Here is a 16,069-nt window from a genome sequence, read left to right on the forward strand (position 1 = left end):
TGTGCATACTGCTTATGAATACTGTTTGATTAGGATTAGCTCATTTTAGTTTAAGCAATAGCCCAATAGATGTTTAGCTATTATGGTAGTTAATTAACTTTAACAGTCTGACAAAGATTTTTTTTTTTTCAAATTTACTATCAGTAATCAAGTCACCACAACATAAGGACCAGAGTAAGAAATATTACATGAGTTGACAGGACAAATTACAATGAAATCAGAAAACAGCATCCTGGCTACATGGCCAAACCATTTCATCTCTGCTTCTTTTGATGTGAAGTAACAGCGACTTTACTCTGAGCATTTACCAAATGACTGAGCCTCACCCTATCCATACAGAAAGAGCCCAGCCACCCTTCAGAGTAGGCCAATATTATTGTTACAATTATTATCAGCTCAAAACCAGAGATTTGAAAATGAAGATGATCTATGATGAGGATGAGGATGGTATATTTACTGGTCTTGAGCAGTAGTTCTCCAGGCTTTCTGAAAGTCTTTCAAAGTTTTTCTTTGGACATTTAGTTCTTGCACCTGACCATTTTCAGAGGAATGTGGGTTTTTTTGTTAGCTTATTTGTTAACCCACATAACAGATAACAATGAATCACAAAAGATGTATTTAGTACCACTTATTTAGTTGCATCCATGGAATATGGGAAACAAATTCCCGTTTGTTACACATAATATTATAATTTTGCACACGGTAATTCCTTTTAGACTTCTATTAGGCTTTAAGTTTGTCTTAAAGTCTAATAGATTTGTTACAAAATACAAAATTACTACCACAAAAGGAACCGCTTACATCAGTGTATACGTTTCTGTTATAATGACTTGTTTGATAAAACATACAACGTATTTTGGAAAAAATCTATGAGACTTTAAGAAAAACTTCAATTGACTTAACCAAACACTGCAAAGAAAGAAAATGAACAAAATAATTTAATTAGAAATCTTAGTAGGATGAAAATGAAATTGGATATAGTAGATTTATTGCAAAAAGAATCAGGAAACAGAGGATATCAGGTTATTTTTTTATTATTTAAAACAGTGTAGGTTGTATAATAGAATTTAGTATATATAAAGTATATAAATGAGTGTATATGAGTAGGGACTATGTAAAAGTGTAGGCATATGTAGATATAAGGGTGTATAAGTGGATATGGGTGTATATATTTATATATATATACATATATAATACCATATATATATATAATATATATATATAAGTATATATAATTATAGGTATACATAATTGTCATGTGATCCACGCTCCTTACCAGTTGGTGGCGGTAATGCTTCTTTAAGTTGTTTGCCAACCGCCAATAAAAAAACGAAAGAGAGAGAGAGAGAAAATGAACGGCACTGCTTTGCTGTTCACCTAAAAATCCACTAGGCGGCGGTAAAGACACGCGGTGAGGACAAGTCAAAAGCAAAGCGGCCGTGAAGAAGACTGAATATGGCAGTTCAGGTTGAATTGAGTTGTTTGGAAAGTTTCCCCTCAGAGCTGAATCCTCTGGATGTTTTGGTATTGAAGTCCCACCTGAATTTAATTTTCCAAAATGAAACGGACGCACCAGCGGTCCTCCTCACACCGCAGCGGCCTCGGGTCTCCGGGCAGAGGGGGGTTTTACTGCGTGTACACGCAACCACCGAGGAGGAGATGGCGATCTGCTGTGGAGCAAACTGCACCAAAGCCAACAGCGACTCCATGCACCGAGTCCCTTTTTTCACTAGCCGATACTTTTTTCGGCACCATCGGCTTCAGGAGCCAAGAAGCAGCGGGACCGTCAGGCCTCTCCAGCCGGTCAGCCTGGACAGAGTGGTACTGGGTGCCCGCAGCAAGCAGAGCCTTCGCTGGGCGAGAGCGGAGCAGTTCCCCGGTGGGCTTCTGGAACTCTGCCGCCCGGGACAGTGGCTGCTAGCAAGACAGGGAGACCCCCTTCTGCTGCCCCAACACCCGCTGCTTGGAGAGGACCAGGCACAGGTGAGATACAGGATAATGATCATGAATACCAGTAACAATTAACTCAAATCAAATCAAAATCAAATTTATTTGAATAGCACATTTCATGTACAAAACAATTCAAAATGCTTCACATAAAATAAAATCATTGCAGCAGGGAGTGGAAGAAGCATTAAAAATGCATAAAAGAATAGAAAGAGAAACCATTAAAATCATTTAAATGAATTTAAAAACGAGCAACAGTCCAGATAAGTTCAAAGATATCGTGCAGATTTCATGCATAGACACATGAGAAAAGAAATGTTTTTAACCTGGATTTAAAAATGTCTCCATTTGGTGAAAGTTTAATCTCCACTGGCAGTTTGTTCCACTTGTTTGCAGCATAACAGCTAAATGCTGCTTCTCCATGTTTAGTCTGGACTCTGGACTGGACCAGCTGACCTGAGTCCTTGGATCTCAGAGCTCTGCTGGGTTTATATTCTCTGAACATATCACAGATTGTAAACCATCAGCAGGCTTTTAAAATCTATTCTGTGACTGACTGGAAGCCAGAGTAAAGATTTTAAAGCTGCTGTGATGTGTTCAGATCTCTTAGTCCGGGTTAAAACTCCAGCAGCAGCGTTCTGGATGAGCTGCAGATAAAAGGCAACTTTGGTTAACCCTCATGCAAATGTCACGTTTTAAAAGCTGCAGCCGTACTATTGCGTGGATTTTGATGTGTCTTCTCCTTTTTGTGTGTGGTAAGGTGCAGCAGCAGGAGCTACTTGTGTTGGAATGCAGTCCTGTAACACAGGGGAGGATAACAGCCAACACTTCTCTCGTTCTAACAGAATTCTGGGACTCTGTGGACCCCCCATTCCCCCCCTTGCCCTGCAGACCACCCAGATTGTACGTGTCGGACTTTGCTCATTACGCCTATGGCCTCGGCAGTGGACGATCCCTTCTTGACAACAGGAAGCTGCTGGGCTCGGTGTTCTCTGACGTCCTACAAGCGTTAGAGTGCCGTTTGGACGTGCGCGTGGTGGACACCCAGCGATGGCACGACGTCAGAGGTCAACAGGGAGCACCTTTGGATGGGGACAGCTGTGTGTTTGTAAGCAAGCAGATGCTTCTAAGACTGGGGCTGTTTAACCACGAGTGGATAAGGTTATCGAAGCTCGGGGGATCGTTCAGAGCGCACGCAGGAGAGACTGATGTCAGGTTGGGCGTCTGCAGGGAGCGGCTGGTGTGTGTGGTGGTGGTGGATCTAACACTCTCTCCAGAACTGCAGGTCCATGACGACGTGGGTTTCATATCAGCGACTCTGTGGTTCAACATGACGGAAGGAGAAATGGTTCCTGTTAAGAGCTGCACATTACGGATGAAGGTGCCTCAACACGTTGTGAAAATTATTATTATTTTTATTTGTATGTATGTGTGTATATATATACATAAAGTGGAGCTTCTCAAAGCAGAGCTATCACACCTAGATAATGCAGTGTGTATGCTAAACTGGGCTCAAATGGGGCTGGTTGCTCTACACCGAGCTGGATACCAGCAAAGGATTGTTGTTGTTTTTTTTGTTTTTTTTTTTTCTATATGCCAGAGCATTCTTTATTTGCTGACCCGTTTGTCATCTGGCTGTTTGGTCTCAGAGGTGGAAGCCGTCTCCCCCAGAACCTGATTGTCACCGCTCTGAAAGTTTCTGTCGCTCGGCATCTCCGCCCTTCGCCAACAAGCTTCACATCCAGCCGGTTGTATCTCCGCTATACAACAACCTCAGCTGCTATGACAACTTACTGGCTGAACACTTCAGCACTTCCAGGTAAGCTGATGCTTTCTGAGTCACAGGAGGTCTCAGGTCCGTCATTAACACTGTTAGCACGGAGTGTGGTTATCAGAGAATGAGTCGCCTCACACACAGTTTCCACTTGTTCCTCTCTTAATCTGATAATGAACACATTTTTGCTGTACCTTGTGTCTGTAGATTAACTCACTGCAACGTAGCTAAGCATTTAGGATGCTACACTACATGATAAATTATTAACTTGAATGTAAAACGGCCATTTCTTACTGTAGATGCGATGCACTTCACAGCCTTTTGGAGAGATAAGCTTCCGAACAGTTTCTTTGAAAATTTCCCACAAATGGGAGAAATAACAGCTGTCAAATGCTTTGAGTGGTCAGCTATGCAAGTCAACAACAATCCACCAGTATGCTATACAAGTACAGTCCATTTCCCATTTCCCATTTATCACAGAGTGGTTTCACAAGGAGACATCCTGACTGTACCAGCTGAAAACCATCCAGATCTACTTGAAAACAATTCTGAGGGAATCCACAGGTACCACACCTCATTCCACAAAATTAGTCAGATCTGTATTTTGTGTAACCATATTTTTATTTCCATCACTTACCTTCAAATGTTTCGTATATTCTCGAGTTGATATCTACACTTTTCTAACTTACTGACGAAATGACTGATTTTAACTTTCTGACCTCGACTGTTGCAACTCCTCAGTGATGAGTCTGTGAACTTTAAATTGTCAGGAGTCAGGTGCTGTTCTTCCGGGTGCAGAAGGTGTGCTCGTCTGCAGAGAGAGAGGAGGAAGGAGAAGGAGGAGCTCATCTGGCCGACAGACTCCACACCTCACTCTACATGGTGAATATTTGCCTTTGACCTCATATTATGTAGAGAGATCTGTGCGTGAGTCGGGTGAAGATTAATGATTGAAAAAAACAAACAAACATGTATCCCCTCCTCTGTAATTACCCAAATTCCCTCTAAAAACACCAGGAAGCATTAAACGGTGTAAGTCCGTATTAATGCTTTTAATACGGACTTTTGACATGAAGCTTTATGACATCCCATACTAGCAATATCATTTATGAACATGGACTTAACAGCCGCGCCTGTTACGGTGTTTGCTGCTCGGAAGCAGGGGACTGCTCGGTCTGCACTTCGGTCTGCACAGCAGGCAGTGATACGAAGGGAGAGAAAATAGGGCCAAGCGATTGTGAGGTCTGACTTTTTCCTGGAGAACCATTTTGTGATGCAAATGTATTACTCTTTTGAACGCATATTGTTTTGAGAAGCAAAACGCTTTATTTTTTAAACCCCAGCCAACTAGCCGGATTTTCATCAACACCAAAACGAGGCTGGAACTCGGCTCACAGGACGCAGCAGGGGGTAAGAAGATGTTCATAAATGATGTTGCTGATACGGGATGTCATACAGCTTCATGTCGAAAGAGGCGAACTATCCCTTTAACTCAACAATGTGGGTTTTAGGAGACAGTAGTTTGGAAGCTTAATGATCGACTTATCTTGCATTTCTTTATCAACGATTTGCACTTTCTGTTGTGATTTATTTGTTTTTTTTCTTACAATTAGCTGTTTTTGTGTATGTGGCATTGTTTTAGCCGAAGGGGAAATTGGGAGCATTTCTTTTGACCTGGCAAATACGGCCAAATGGTTGTCGCCTTAGAAATAGATTTTTGTGGAGGCTTGAATCAATGCTATGCTCTTATTGTAATTATTCATACAGTCTTATGGTGAGTGAGAAGAATTGGTGGATGATTGTTTTTATCTTCTCAGGGAGCTTCCACAAACTCGCCCGTCCCCTGCTACTCTGTAGAGGGAGCATCTCTATGGAGCACCCTGTCTCCTCCAGGCCTCAACAGGACTGTCGACCTCATCAACAGCATCATTCTGCCTCACCTGCAGCACAGGTAACTCACCTGTCTGATGAGATCTACGACAAGAAGCATTAAAAACGACACGGCAATCAGCCACAAAAGCATTAAAACCAGTTATGGCTGCACTGAAATAGGATCTGTTCTTTCTGTTTTTAAAAACCATATTAAAAAATAAATAAAAGAGAAACGTATTATTATATTCTATTATAAAGTAGGTGTTGTGTTTGGTTGGAGCAGCTCTCTGTCTGGTTGCACCGTCCTCCTCTACGGTCCTGCGGGCAGTGGAAAGATGACAGTGGTCAGAGCAGCGAGTCGTAGACTGAATCTCCACCAGCTCAAGGTGCGACTCCAGCCATGAAATTAGTAAATGGATGGAATTCTATATGCATGATGTTCTCGCCTGTTTACGTGTTTGACTGCTGCTGCGGCTTGTTGCTGTCACATTTCCCTTTGCTGTTCAGGTGGACTGTGTGACGCTGTGCGCTGACACTCCCGCAGCCTCCGAAGCGAAGCTCACGTCAGTGTTTCAGCGAGCTGCAGCCCTGCAGCCCTGCGTCCTGCTGCTCAGGAACCTGCAGCTCCTGCTCACAGCTCGGGGAGCTGCTGACGAAGATGGCAGAGTCCAGGCGGTTCTGTGCCAGCTGCTCAGCAGCGCCCCTCATAGGTTAGTGCATCTAGCCCTCCTGTATTAAAGAAGAAGAAGAAGAACTTTATTTATATAGCACCTTTCATAGATAAAAATCACAAAGTGCTTTACACAGTAAAACCAAATTACAAAGAGAAAACAAGTTCATATATGGATACAAAAAAGTGACATCGGGCTAATCAACTAAAAGCCTGTCTAAAGAAGAATGTCTTCAGCTGCTTCTTAAAAGAATCGCTCCCAGACTAATTTGTGGTTTAGTTAGTTGTCTATAACTGATTGAGCTTTTGACTGAAGCACAAACTGATCTGAGACCTTTAAGGATGGTCAGACAGTTATACGGGCAGGTTTGTTTTCTACTTGAAGGATATCTGAATTGGGCACATATACAGACTGGGAGAGGAGTAAAGCCAAGTGAGCGTGATGCAACTGGAAGATACTTGATCTTTGTGACCAACTGTAATAATTAGATCATCACACTCACCACGAGGCAAGTTTCCTCTCTGATCTTGCTCCCTCAAGTTTTCCATTGTACAAGGGTCAAATCAGCTTTAAAGGGATAGTTCGCCTCTTTTGACATGAAGCTGTTTGACATCCCATATTAGCAACATCATTTATGAACATCTTCTTACCCCCTGCTGCGACCTGTGAGCAGAGTTCCAGCCTCATTTTGGCGTTGATGAAGGTAGTCCGGCTAGTTGGCTGGGGTTTAAAAAATAAAGCGTTTTGCTTCTCAAAACAACATGCGTTCAAAAGAGTAATACATTTGCATCACAAAATGGTTCTCCAAGAAAAAGTCAGACCTCACAATCGCTTGGCCCTATTTTCTCTCCCTTCGTATCACTGCCTGCTGCCGCCTGCCGACAGCCGCGCCTGTTACGGTGTTTGCTGCTCGGTCTACACAGCAGGCAGTGATACGAAGGGAGAGAAAATAGGGCCAAGCGATTGTGAGGTCTGACTTTTTCCTGGAGAACCATTTTGTGATTATCATGTTAGGTGTTGCTCCAGCACAAGAGGAAACCTTGGCACATGCAAGTGAGCTGGTGCATTTACAGTGAAGCTACCAGACTGTTTGGAGCATTTGATTCCCATTTCCAGTGAAATATAACTCGTCTGTGTTTGTGTGTCACAGTGTGGTAGTAATAGCAACAGTCTGCAGACCCCGGGAACTATCTGCTGGTGTCACGGGGGCGTTTGTTCACCAGGTAGAGTTGGAGAGTCCCACAGAGGAGCAGCGGCGTTCCATGTTGGTCAGCCTTAGCCGAGAACTTCACCTCGGGAGAGACGTCAACCTGGAGAGAATCTCCAAACTCACTGCAGTATGTAATGATTTCCTTCATTTTTTTTTTCAGTTGCCAGTAAACAAACCTGTAATTTCTTCTCTCCAGACTTTAAAGAGGCATCACAACGAGGTCTGACAGAAGTATTACATTAAACATGACAGTGAAAAACATTTATTTTGGTGCATATGTGATAAAAATCTAATTGTAAATGAATCACGAACACGTTCCGTTTCCCTTTCTCAGGGTTTTGTTTTGGGTGATCTTAGCTCGCTGCTAGCTGAAGCTGGAAGAGCTGCTTGCCGGAGGCTGATCCACACCTTGTGAGACACGAGACGATTAAAGACACGTTCTGCTCTTTTTTTTAAATTTACAACCTGTAATATATATTTATATTCAGATGGCTTTGAATCTAAGCTTCTTTAAATAAGGACTGTGTATTTGATCTAAAGTTTCAAATCACTCTTATATTGGTCACTTTGTTTAATGTTTATTACAATTACAAGATTATAATAATTTCTTGATTTGTCCATATTCTAGTTCTGACAGATTTGTCTCATGTACTTATGAGAATAGTGTAAATATTAAGTGTTATATATTGTCTGTGCCTCTCTCTGGATTAAGAAACCCAGAATAGTGTTTTGTTTGCCAGAATCATGACCACAAAGTCCTGTTGTTTGTGCAGTGGTAGTCGGTGGGAGGAGGATCTGTGCTCCAGCGGCGTGACCATCCTGAGCCAGGATTTTAGTTCCGCATTGGAGAACCTACAGGAAGCCCAGTCCAAAGCCATCGGCGCACCAAAGGTGACACACCCCACAGCATGATAAGCCATTAAAAAATGTGAATAAACAGTTCGATTTAAGGTCAACATGGAACACAACAGGTAAACATGTAGTAGGTAAACAGGTCAACTAAGCTGAAAGAAATCACTGCAGTGGCAATTGCTCGCAATACTTTTTCATCTGATCCCACTCACATTGAGGGGATGAATGGAAGTTTTTCTGTGCCATCAGAGTTTGAATACGAATTTCTAATATTGAATTTTTACAGCATCAAAATCAGACTTTGCATTTGAAAAACCAACAGTGTAAAAAAAAAATTCAGTGAAAAAAGAACTAGACTCAACATCCGGGTAAACAGGGAGAAGCAATCGATCCCTGTCTCAATTCATCCAACGGCAGCCAATCAAGTTACGCTCCATTGGACAGATCAGCCATGTCCACCAACGCAGGTGATGGTGCTTCGGTGAGTGAGTTTACTTTATTTGCCATTTGTGTTAGTAAAATTGAGTAATAGATATTACTAATATCTATTGAGCTGATCTGTCCAATGGAGCGTAACTTGATTGGCTGCCGTTGGATGAATTGAGACAGGGATCGATTGCTTCTCCCTGTTTACCCGGATGTTGAGTCGTTCTTTTTCCACTGAATTTTTAGATGTTGAATTTTTTTACACTGAATTTTTTTTTTAGAATTATTTATTTTATTTTTTTCCACTGTTGGTTTTTCAAATTCAAAGTCTGATTTTGATGCTGTAAAAATTCAATATTAGAAATTCGTATTCAAACTCTGATGGCACAGAAAAACTTCCTTAGGGATGCTTTCTGCATTGGAAAACAAAGCATGAAGAGCCGTGCCAGGTCGAACCGCATCACATCGCCACCTTCTGCTGTGTGTAACTTTAGCCTTCCTCATGCTTAAACCCTGTACGAGCAGATCCCTAATGTGCGTTGGGAGGATGTTGGAGGTCTACAGCATGTGAAGAGAGAGATCCTGGACACGGTTCAGCTTCCTCTGCAGCATCCTGAGCTCTTGTCTCTGGGTCTGAACCGGACTGGAATCCTGTTGTATGGACCACCCGGGACAGGAAAGACTCTGCTGGCCAAAGCTGTGGCCACTGAGTGCTCCATGACCTTTCTCAGGTAGGTTTACTTCATTCTAAAATATCCAACTGCACAGACAGCAGGAAGTATGAATGATGATTTTTTTTTTTTTTTCCAATGCTCATTCATTGTTTGCTGTTTCAGTGTTAAAGGTCCAGAGCTCATCAACATGTACGTGGGTCAGAGTGAAGAAAACATCAGAGAAGGTGGGTGTCACATTTGGGATCATTCTGCTTTATTTTAACTTCATTAAAAACAAGAATCTTGAGCAGAGAGACCACGAAACAGGTTGGAACTCAAGCCACATTTGGAAAAATTCACATTAAGTGAATTTTTACTCCTCTTAAGCCATGTCATTGGGGGGCCTAGCAGCGAAGGCTGAAGGCACCCATTGTGTTTGTAGCTTTTCCTGTTATTTTTGATCCATTTCAGCTGCAATTGAAGTCTATGGCAGCCCCATGAACGCTATGGTAAAAAGTTGTGAAATTTGGCACACGTAATCAGCAGAGAGTCAAAGTCAAGAATTTTCATGCCCCAAGAGCTTACTCTCTAGCGCCACCAACGCGTCAAAGTTCAAAGTGCATTCAGCTGCATAACTTTCCAATGAGTCATGTGACATGAACCCTCGCGCACCCTGAGATCCTCCGGCACTGGCCTTTTAATAATACCCAAAGCCAGAACACAAACTTACGGTGAGGCATCTTTTCAGCACTATGGCCCCCGTCTGTGGAATAGCCTGCCGGAGGACCTGAGGGCCGCAGAGAGTGCTGATATTTTTAAAAACAGGCTCAAGACCCACCTATTTAACTTGGCTTTTAACTAATGTCTTATTTATACATTAATTTAATAATTTTTTGTCAATTTATATTTGTAGCCCTTTTATTATTGTATTCTTGCACTGCATTCTGTTTGACTCAGGACCCAGAATCCACTTGTTGGTCTCATTGTAGAGAGTAATCAAAAACACATCAGTGAAGGTTCACTCACTTTTATTTGGTTTTCTGCTGTTCCATAAGATGCACACAGCAACCAATATAATTATGTGTGTCGCAGCAGTGACAGATATACTCTATCCTCTTAAAGACTTTAGAAAAGCTCTGCGTAATGAAGGCTCTGCACGGCCCCTGGGATCTTTGGCAGCCCCCTTACGGAGTTAGGGAGCCCAGCTTGGAAACCACTGCTTTAGACAATAGAAATTGACTTTTGATTTGTATTGAGGATTGTATTTCTATAGCTGTAGACTGATGTGGATGTTGTATACAGTGTTCGACAGAGCGCGTTCAGCAGCTCCCTGTGTTGTCTTCTTCGATGAGCTGGACTCCCTGGCTCCCAGCAGGGGGCGCAGCGGAGACTCTGGAGGAGTGATGGACAGGTGAGGTCTTATACTGTATATACATATAAATTTTGTTTGTTTTTGTTTTTTTAAGCACTGTCTGACTTCTGCACTATATGCATATATTACTGTATTTAGCAGCAGCATCCATTAAGTTGAACTGATGCTCTTTATACAGAGTTGTATCTCAGCTGCTGGCTGAACTCGACACGCTGCACTCCTCTGCCGGAGTTTTTGTGATCGGAGCCACAAATCGCCCAGACCTGTTGGACCAGTCACTGCTCAGGCCTGGCAGGTGTGTGATCTCTCTCACACACACAGGCTCACAGTAATGTTTCCTTTGCTGACTCATATTAGAGACATGCAGATCAAACAAAATGATGAATATCTTTGCTGCTGATGTACAAAAAGAAAAACGTTGACTGTGTGACATGAGAGTGTCGTGATGAGCTCAGAGAGAATTACGACAACAACAAAAAAAGTCTGCCGCTGGGGTTTGGTGTCTTCTCATCCCTGCAGATGTTTCATGTTACCAATCTGACCGTGAAACATTTAATGTGACTGAATGTCACATTTCTGTGTCTTTGTCATTGTGCGTCTCGGCAGGTTTGATAAGCTGGTCTATGTTGGAATCAACAAGGATCGAGTCACACAGCTGCAGGTTCTCCAGGCTATCCTGAGGAAGTAAGAGCAGTGTTTGTTTTTTTAGTGTTACATGAATATTAGGTGTAAAATAAATAAGCAAAACTTTAAATGTACAATAATAAAATGTTTCAATGAAATGTATTTATTTGCTGACTGCAAAAATTAGGTGTAGAAGTTATTCATTTATTTATTTATTTTATTTTTTTTTCAAATTATGTATTAATTTATGAAGTAAGTACTACTTGATTAGAGCGCCTTTAACTGATATTCATTAGAACAGAAAAAAAAACAAGACCTTTATGTTTAACCTTGATAACAGGTTCCAGTTGGAGCCTTCCATAAATCTACAGGAAGTGGTGGATCGCTGCCCCGCTCAGATGACCGGCGCTGATCTTTATGCTCTTTGTTCAGACGCTATGACGGCTGCCATCAAGAGGAAGATCGCCCTCATCAACAATGGTAACAGTTCAATGTTCTCAATAAACACTGCACCAGTGTTTCTCACAAATGGGCTGTGTTGAAATTGCTCACTCACTCATTGTATAGTCCACTATAAATTGAGTTTCTATTCACGATATATAATGTACTACAGACTTGTTGCGTTACACACCATGAGTAGTTCACACAAGCTGTGCATCACAGCCGAAAAGGACCGCCATGCATTAAAACCCTGGACCCATTGGCCTCAGAGCCAAACAGCATACTAAACCTAACATAGTTAGGATTTTACTACTCATTGAGAATGTCTGACCACAGTAATATCTCTTTAGTTAAGTGTGAAGATTTGAGAAATGAATTGTATGACATGTAGGGGTGGGACGATATGCTTTTGTCACGATTCGATTGTATCCCGATTCTTGATAATTGCGATTCTACAAGTATTGCGATTCGATATAATCAGTAATTGCAATTTTCCTTCTCCTTAAAAAAAAAAAAAACAAGTTGAATCATACACTTCTAGAATGAATGTCGTTCCCATAAACAATGCACATCAGTCTGTGTCAGTCAGCTGACATTTATTTCAACTCAGACAAAAAGAGGCATTTTTTAAAGTTTACAGTTACAAAATTTTATTTGATTTTTTAGAGACTTTATTAATCCCCAATGGGGAAATTAAAAATTAATTCAAATGTCCACACAGCACAAATGTGGGCTAGTTTTAACATAACTTAATGTAATGAATTGATGAAGTTTTTCTGTACACGGATATGACGTGATATTATCGATTCTGGGGAGAAAAATCGATTTTTAAAATCATCCCATTTAAAATCGCGATATGTACATGAATCGATTTTTTTTCGCCCACCCCTAATGACATGTACCAAAACCGTATTTGAAATTTTTGCTCAAATAGTAAACTTGTTAGAGATACGATGTAAAGTAGAATTATCTTTACATGTGAGCTACAGCAAAGGGGCAACTTGGGCTCTAAAATCTAATGATTATAAACAGGGCTTTTTGTATTGATGTTTTATTTGCTTTTCGTAGTCTAATATTAATTCACTATTACTATATTGAAGATTATTATATAGTTTCAGTCCGTGCTTTGTTGGGTAGGTAGGTGAATACAGTCCAACCAAAAGCAGTCCCAGTTTTATGTTGCTGTTGTGGAGAGACTTGTCGGTTACAAATTGTTCTCAACCTAAAATGGCAGACTTGTGCCGTCCATCACCTCAGATTTTGTGTTACTATCCTGCTAGCATGTTCATGCAACACATAATTGTGATTATCTGGCACATAACTGAATAATGAAGTACAGCTGCATTCAAGGAGTCTCTCAAATGCATAACCTGCTGCTCACCCCTGTACCCTAGAACTGGTAAGTCCTCTATGTAGTGAGTGAATGGGTGAGTGAATGGGTGGGTAATCTGAGCGCAGCCATAGTCTGTACTCTGGCTGGCTGCCCAAGTGTATTATTGGCTGTCCGAGTATACCTTACAACACATTCACATATTTCATCATATAGACACTCTACCCAACCTTTTAAAACACTTGTTTTAGAGCAGATATTGCAAACAGAATCTAATCAAAATGCTGCACAGTCATCTGTCTCAGCACCCATTTATGCTTTTTATTAGTACACTCTCTAACACACGTTATCCTCAGGTCTGGATTCAGAAGACTCCCCTGTCCTTCTTTCCATGGACGATTTCTCTACAGCACTAGAAAACTTTAAGCCATCTGTGTCCGACCAGGAGCTGCTTCGATACCAAAACCTTCAGCAGAAACTCACTGCAAAGTAGAAACGACTGTTCTTCATAAGGAACGGATGGATGTTCACCTTCCAATAACAAGGTGGATGTTTGAAGAAGATGAGCATTCACAAGAATGTTGGGAAATAAATACAGAAAAAAACAATAATAATGGCATTATTGTGCAAACCACATGTGAAAAATCACTGCTGTAAATTATTGCAAAGCAAATAAAATGTAAATGATGTTAATAAAAATTATTTTAGTAAATTGTTTGAATAATCAAGCAATCAAAATTAAACAGACCAATGAGGCCAGCTGTGGGAGTTCATTTTTTTTCTGATTGAAACTGTCCAATCACAACCTGTGTGACTCATGTCTATGTACACAATTATGCTTATACACCATGCAAAGGCTCACACACTGCCAGGCAAGGCACCAAGCTCTAACCCACGTGGGATGTTTTGGTGTTAGACCCTGTTGTGCCACTAATTAAATTCGAATCGGAGCCGGCACATACCGCAGAGGCCAGGCCAGCACGAGTGGCATGCCATTTAACATGACTAATATTTGTTACTCATTATTTATGCTGCAGAATAATTTACATCTTTGTGATGAATGAATTATCATTCAGTTATAAGGTTAATGACGATGGTGACGAGGCTTATTTAGCTGGCTTGCTTTTTAGCTATATGAGCCAAGGTAAGTAAAAGCTACAATGAGAATTCTGAGAAATTAAGAAGAAAATTTGCTGATTTTTGTTTCATTAGTTTGGATAACATCTAGTCAGATCTGTCCATCTTTGAATAAAAACTGCTTATCTGGTTGAAAATGGCATGTTACTAGTCTGTACCAACTTCTACCAAACTTGCGTTATGCCAAGGTCCGCCCCTGACCCGTACTACAAGTGCTATATAGCTATTGATGCTAAATGTTTCCTTTTTTATTATTTTGCGGATAGTGTTATTTTCTTGTGGAAAACTACCATTTTTTTCCTAATACTATTACTCATAAAGGCTGAGAATAATTCTGCTGTTGATGGAGGTCTGGAAACGGTGTGAATTCAAAATATTATTTCATTTTTACATCAAGTTTTTCTTTGTACTGAAAGAAATTGTTGAGAATGTCTTTTCAGAAACGATTTGTATTGAAATAGCCTGCAAACTGTTTTGGGGTTTTTTTCCGCTATGTAATAATGCAAACGCTTTCAGCAGGTCTCAAAGAGGTTCTTGGAAATTGGGTATTGTCCCAGGTTGTACATGGTCTAGGTGGAGAACTGCTGACTCGAACTGGGGATATCAGCGAGCATTGAAAGGAACACTGAGGATCTCCTTCAAATAGCCACCATGTCCTCCACTGAGCACGGATAGCTTCAGCTTTCAGGGGAAGTCTGGTCCATCACCCTGGCAGATGTTGGATAAATAAAGTTGTCTGAAGATCTCTACGCTAAGCCTAACAAAAAAATGTTAGATTTCAGAAAGGTAGAAGTCTGTGAAAACACTGATAATGTGAGGATTTATAACAATTACTGGGCAGAAGAAAATACACAGAATTACAAGAACAACACACTGAGGCCAGCAACGTGTTAAATTTTTTTAAACTTTTCTTAAATTTGGACATTTCTTTGTTATGTCAATGGAAACCTTTTCTTATTGATGTATTTTGTGTCTCAGTTAATAACCGTATGAAAAACACAAAACGATACCTGTCAATGATATTCTTACTGAAATGGTTCAAATACAAACTGACAGGGCTCTCAAATGACAGGTGGCTACCTCAAATAGGTACCTGTTTAAGCACTAATGATTAACTTTTAATAGAGTTCAAATGTATCCAGTTATGTGCAAATCCTGAGTAACAGTGGCTTCATCAATAGCTTTAAAATTGTATAAATAAATGGAGCCTTTCCTAGCTGTCATTGGGAAAGAGGCAGGATACACCCCGGACAGGTGGCAAGTCCATCACAGGGCATGGAAGAATATATTTTCCAAATTAATCTGTTACAAACATTGGCTGTGTTTATAGATTGTTTAAAGCTATAAAACATGACAAACTATAAGATATCCTGGTTTGAAAAATTAGGCCTCTGTGAACTTGCCTTCTTCTGCACTCTTCTTAATAATCAATAATGATATATAATGTATACGACTAACATAATCTGCGATTATTTTTATGTTTGATCCTTAGTCTGATGGTGAAGATCAAATGCTGATGGACATTAACCTTAGCAGGACAAGAGACAAACTTTTGAAGAGTTATTTTAAATTAAAAAGCCTGAATACTAACCTGACTCAAAACACAGGCCAGTTAGAGAAAGAGAATGGCTTTCTGTCAACTTCACCTAAGAAAGAGACTAATTACATAACCACATTCGTTATTAGTAATAAAACTTTATACCAAAAAAGTTGGGATACTGGGTAAAATGTACAGTACATAAAATTGTGACAACTTTAAA

At 40.7% G+C, this 16,069-nt stretch overlaps 1 protein-coding gene across 1 annotated transcript; it reads left to right on the forward strand.

Annotated features, from left to right (window-relative positions):
• The first annotated feature begins 1,438 nt into the window (after positions 1 to 1,438).
• Positions 1,439 to 13,925, forward strand: pex6 (peroxisomal biogenesis factor 6). Its single transcript, XM_075462544.1, has 18 exons — positions 1,439 to 1,983; positions 2,708 to 3,328; positions 3,597 to 3,766; positions 4,202 to 4,285; positions 4,492 to 4,603; positions 5,539 to 5,672; positions 5,877 to 5,979; positions 6,101 to 6,303; positions 7,415 to 7,601; positions 7,809 to 7,885; positions 8,248 to 8,365; positions 9,278 to 9,483; positions 9,589 to 9,650; positions 10,708 to 10,816; positions 10,956 to 11,072; positions 11,384 to 11,461; positions 11,742 to 11,881; positions 13,529 to 13,925. The coding sequence occupies exons 1-18, from the start codon at positions 1,456 to 1,458 to the stop codon at positions 13,663 to 13,665; spliced, it is 3,186 nt and encodes a 1,061-aa protein (XP_075318659.1). The 5' UTR covers positions 1,439 to 1,455; the 3' UTR covers positions 13,666 to 13,925.
• Positions 13,926 to 16,069: the final 2,144 nt, after the last annotated feature.

This window comes from Odontesthes bonariensis, chromosome 4, assembly GCF_027942865.1.
Source record: "Odontesthes bonariensis isolate fOdoBon6 chromosome 4, fOdoBon6.hap1, whole genome shotgun sequence".
Taxonomy (NCBI): Eukaryota; Metazoa; Chordata; class Actinopteri; order Atheriniformes; family Atherinopsidae; genus Odontesthes; species Odontesthes bonariensis.

Excerpts from the sequence above, each read along its gene's own strand:
- pex6 (XM_075462544.1), top strand. The coding sequence starts at position 1,456 with ATGGCAGTTCAGGTTGAATTGAGTTGTTTGGAAAGTTTCCCCTCAGAG. Across the intron at positions 8,366-9,277 it reads AAGCCATCGGCGCACCAAAG|ATCCCTAATGTGCGTTGGGA; the intron begins GTGACACACCCC and ends CTGTACGAGCAG. Across the intron at positions 9,484-9,588 it reads TGCTCCATGACCTTTCTCAG|TGTTAAAGGTCCAGAGCTCA; the intron begins GTAGGTTTACTT and ends TTGCTGTTTCAG.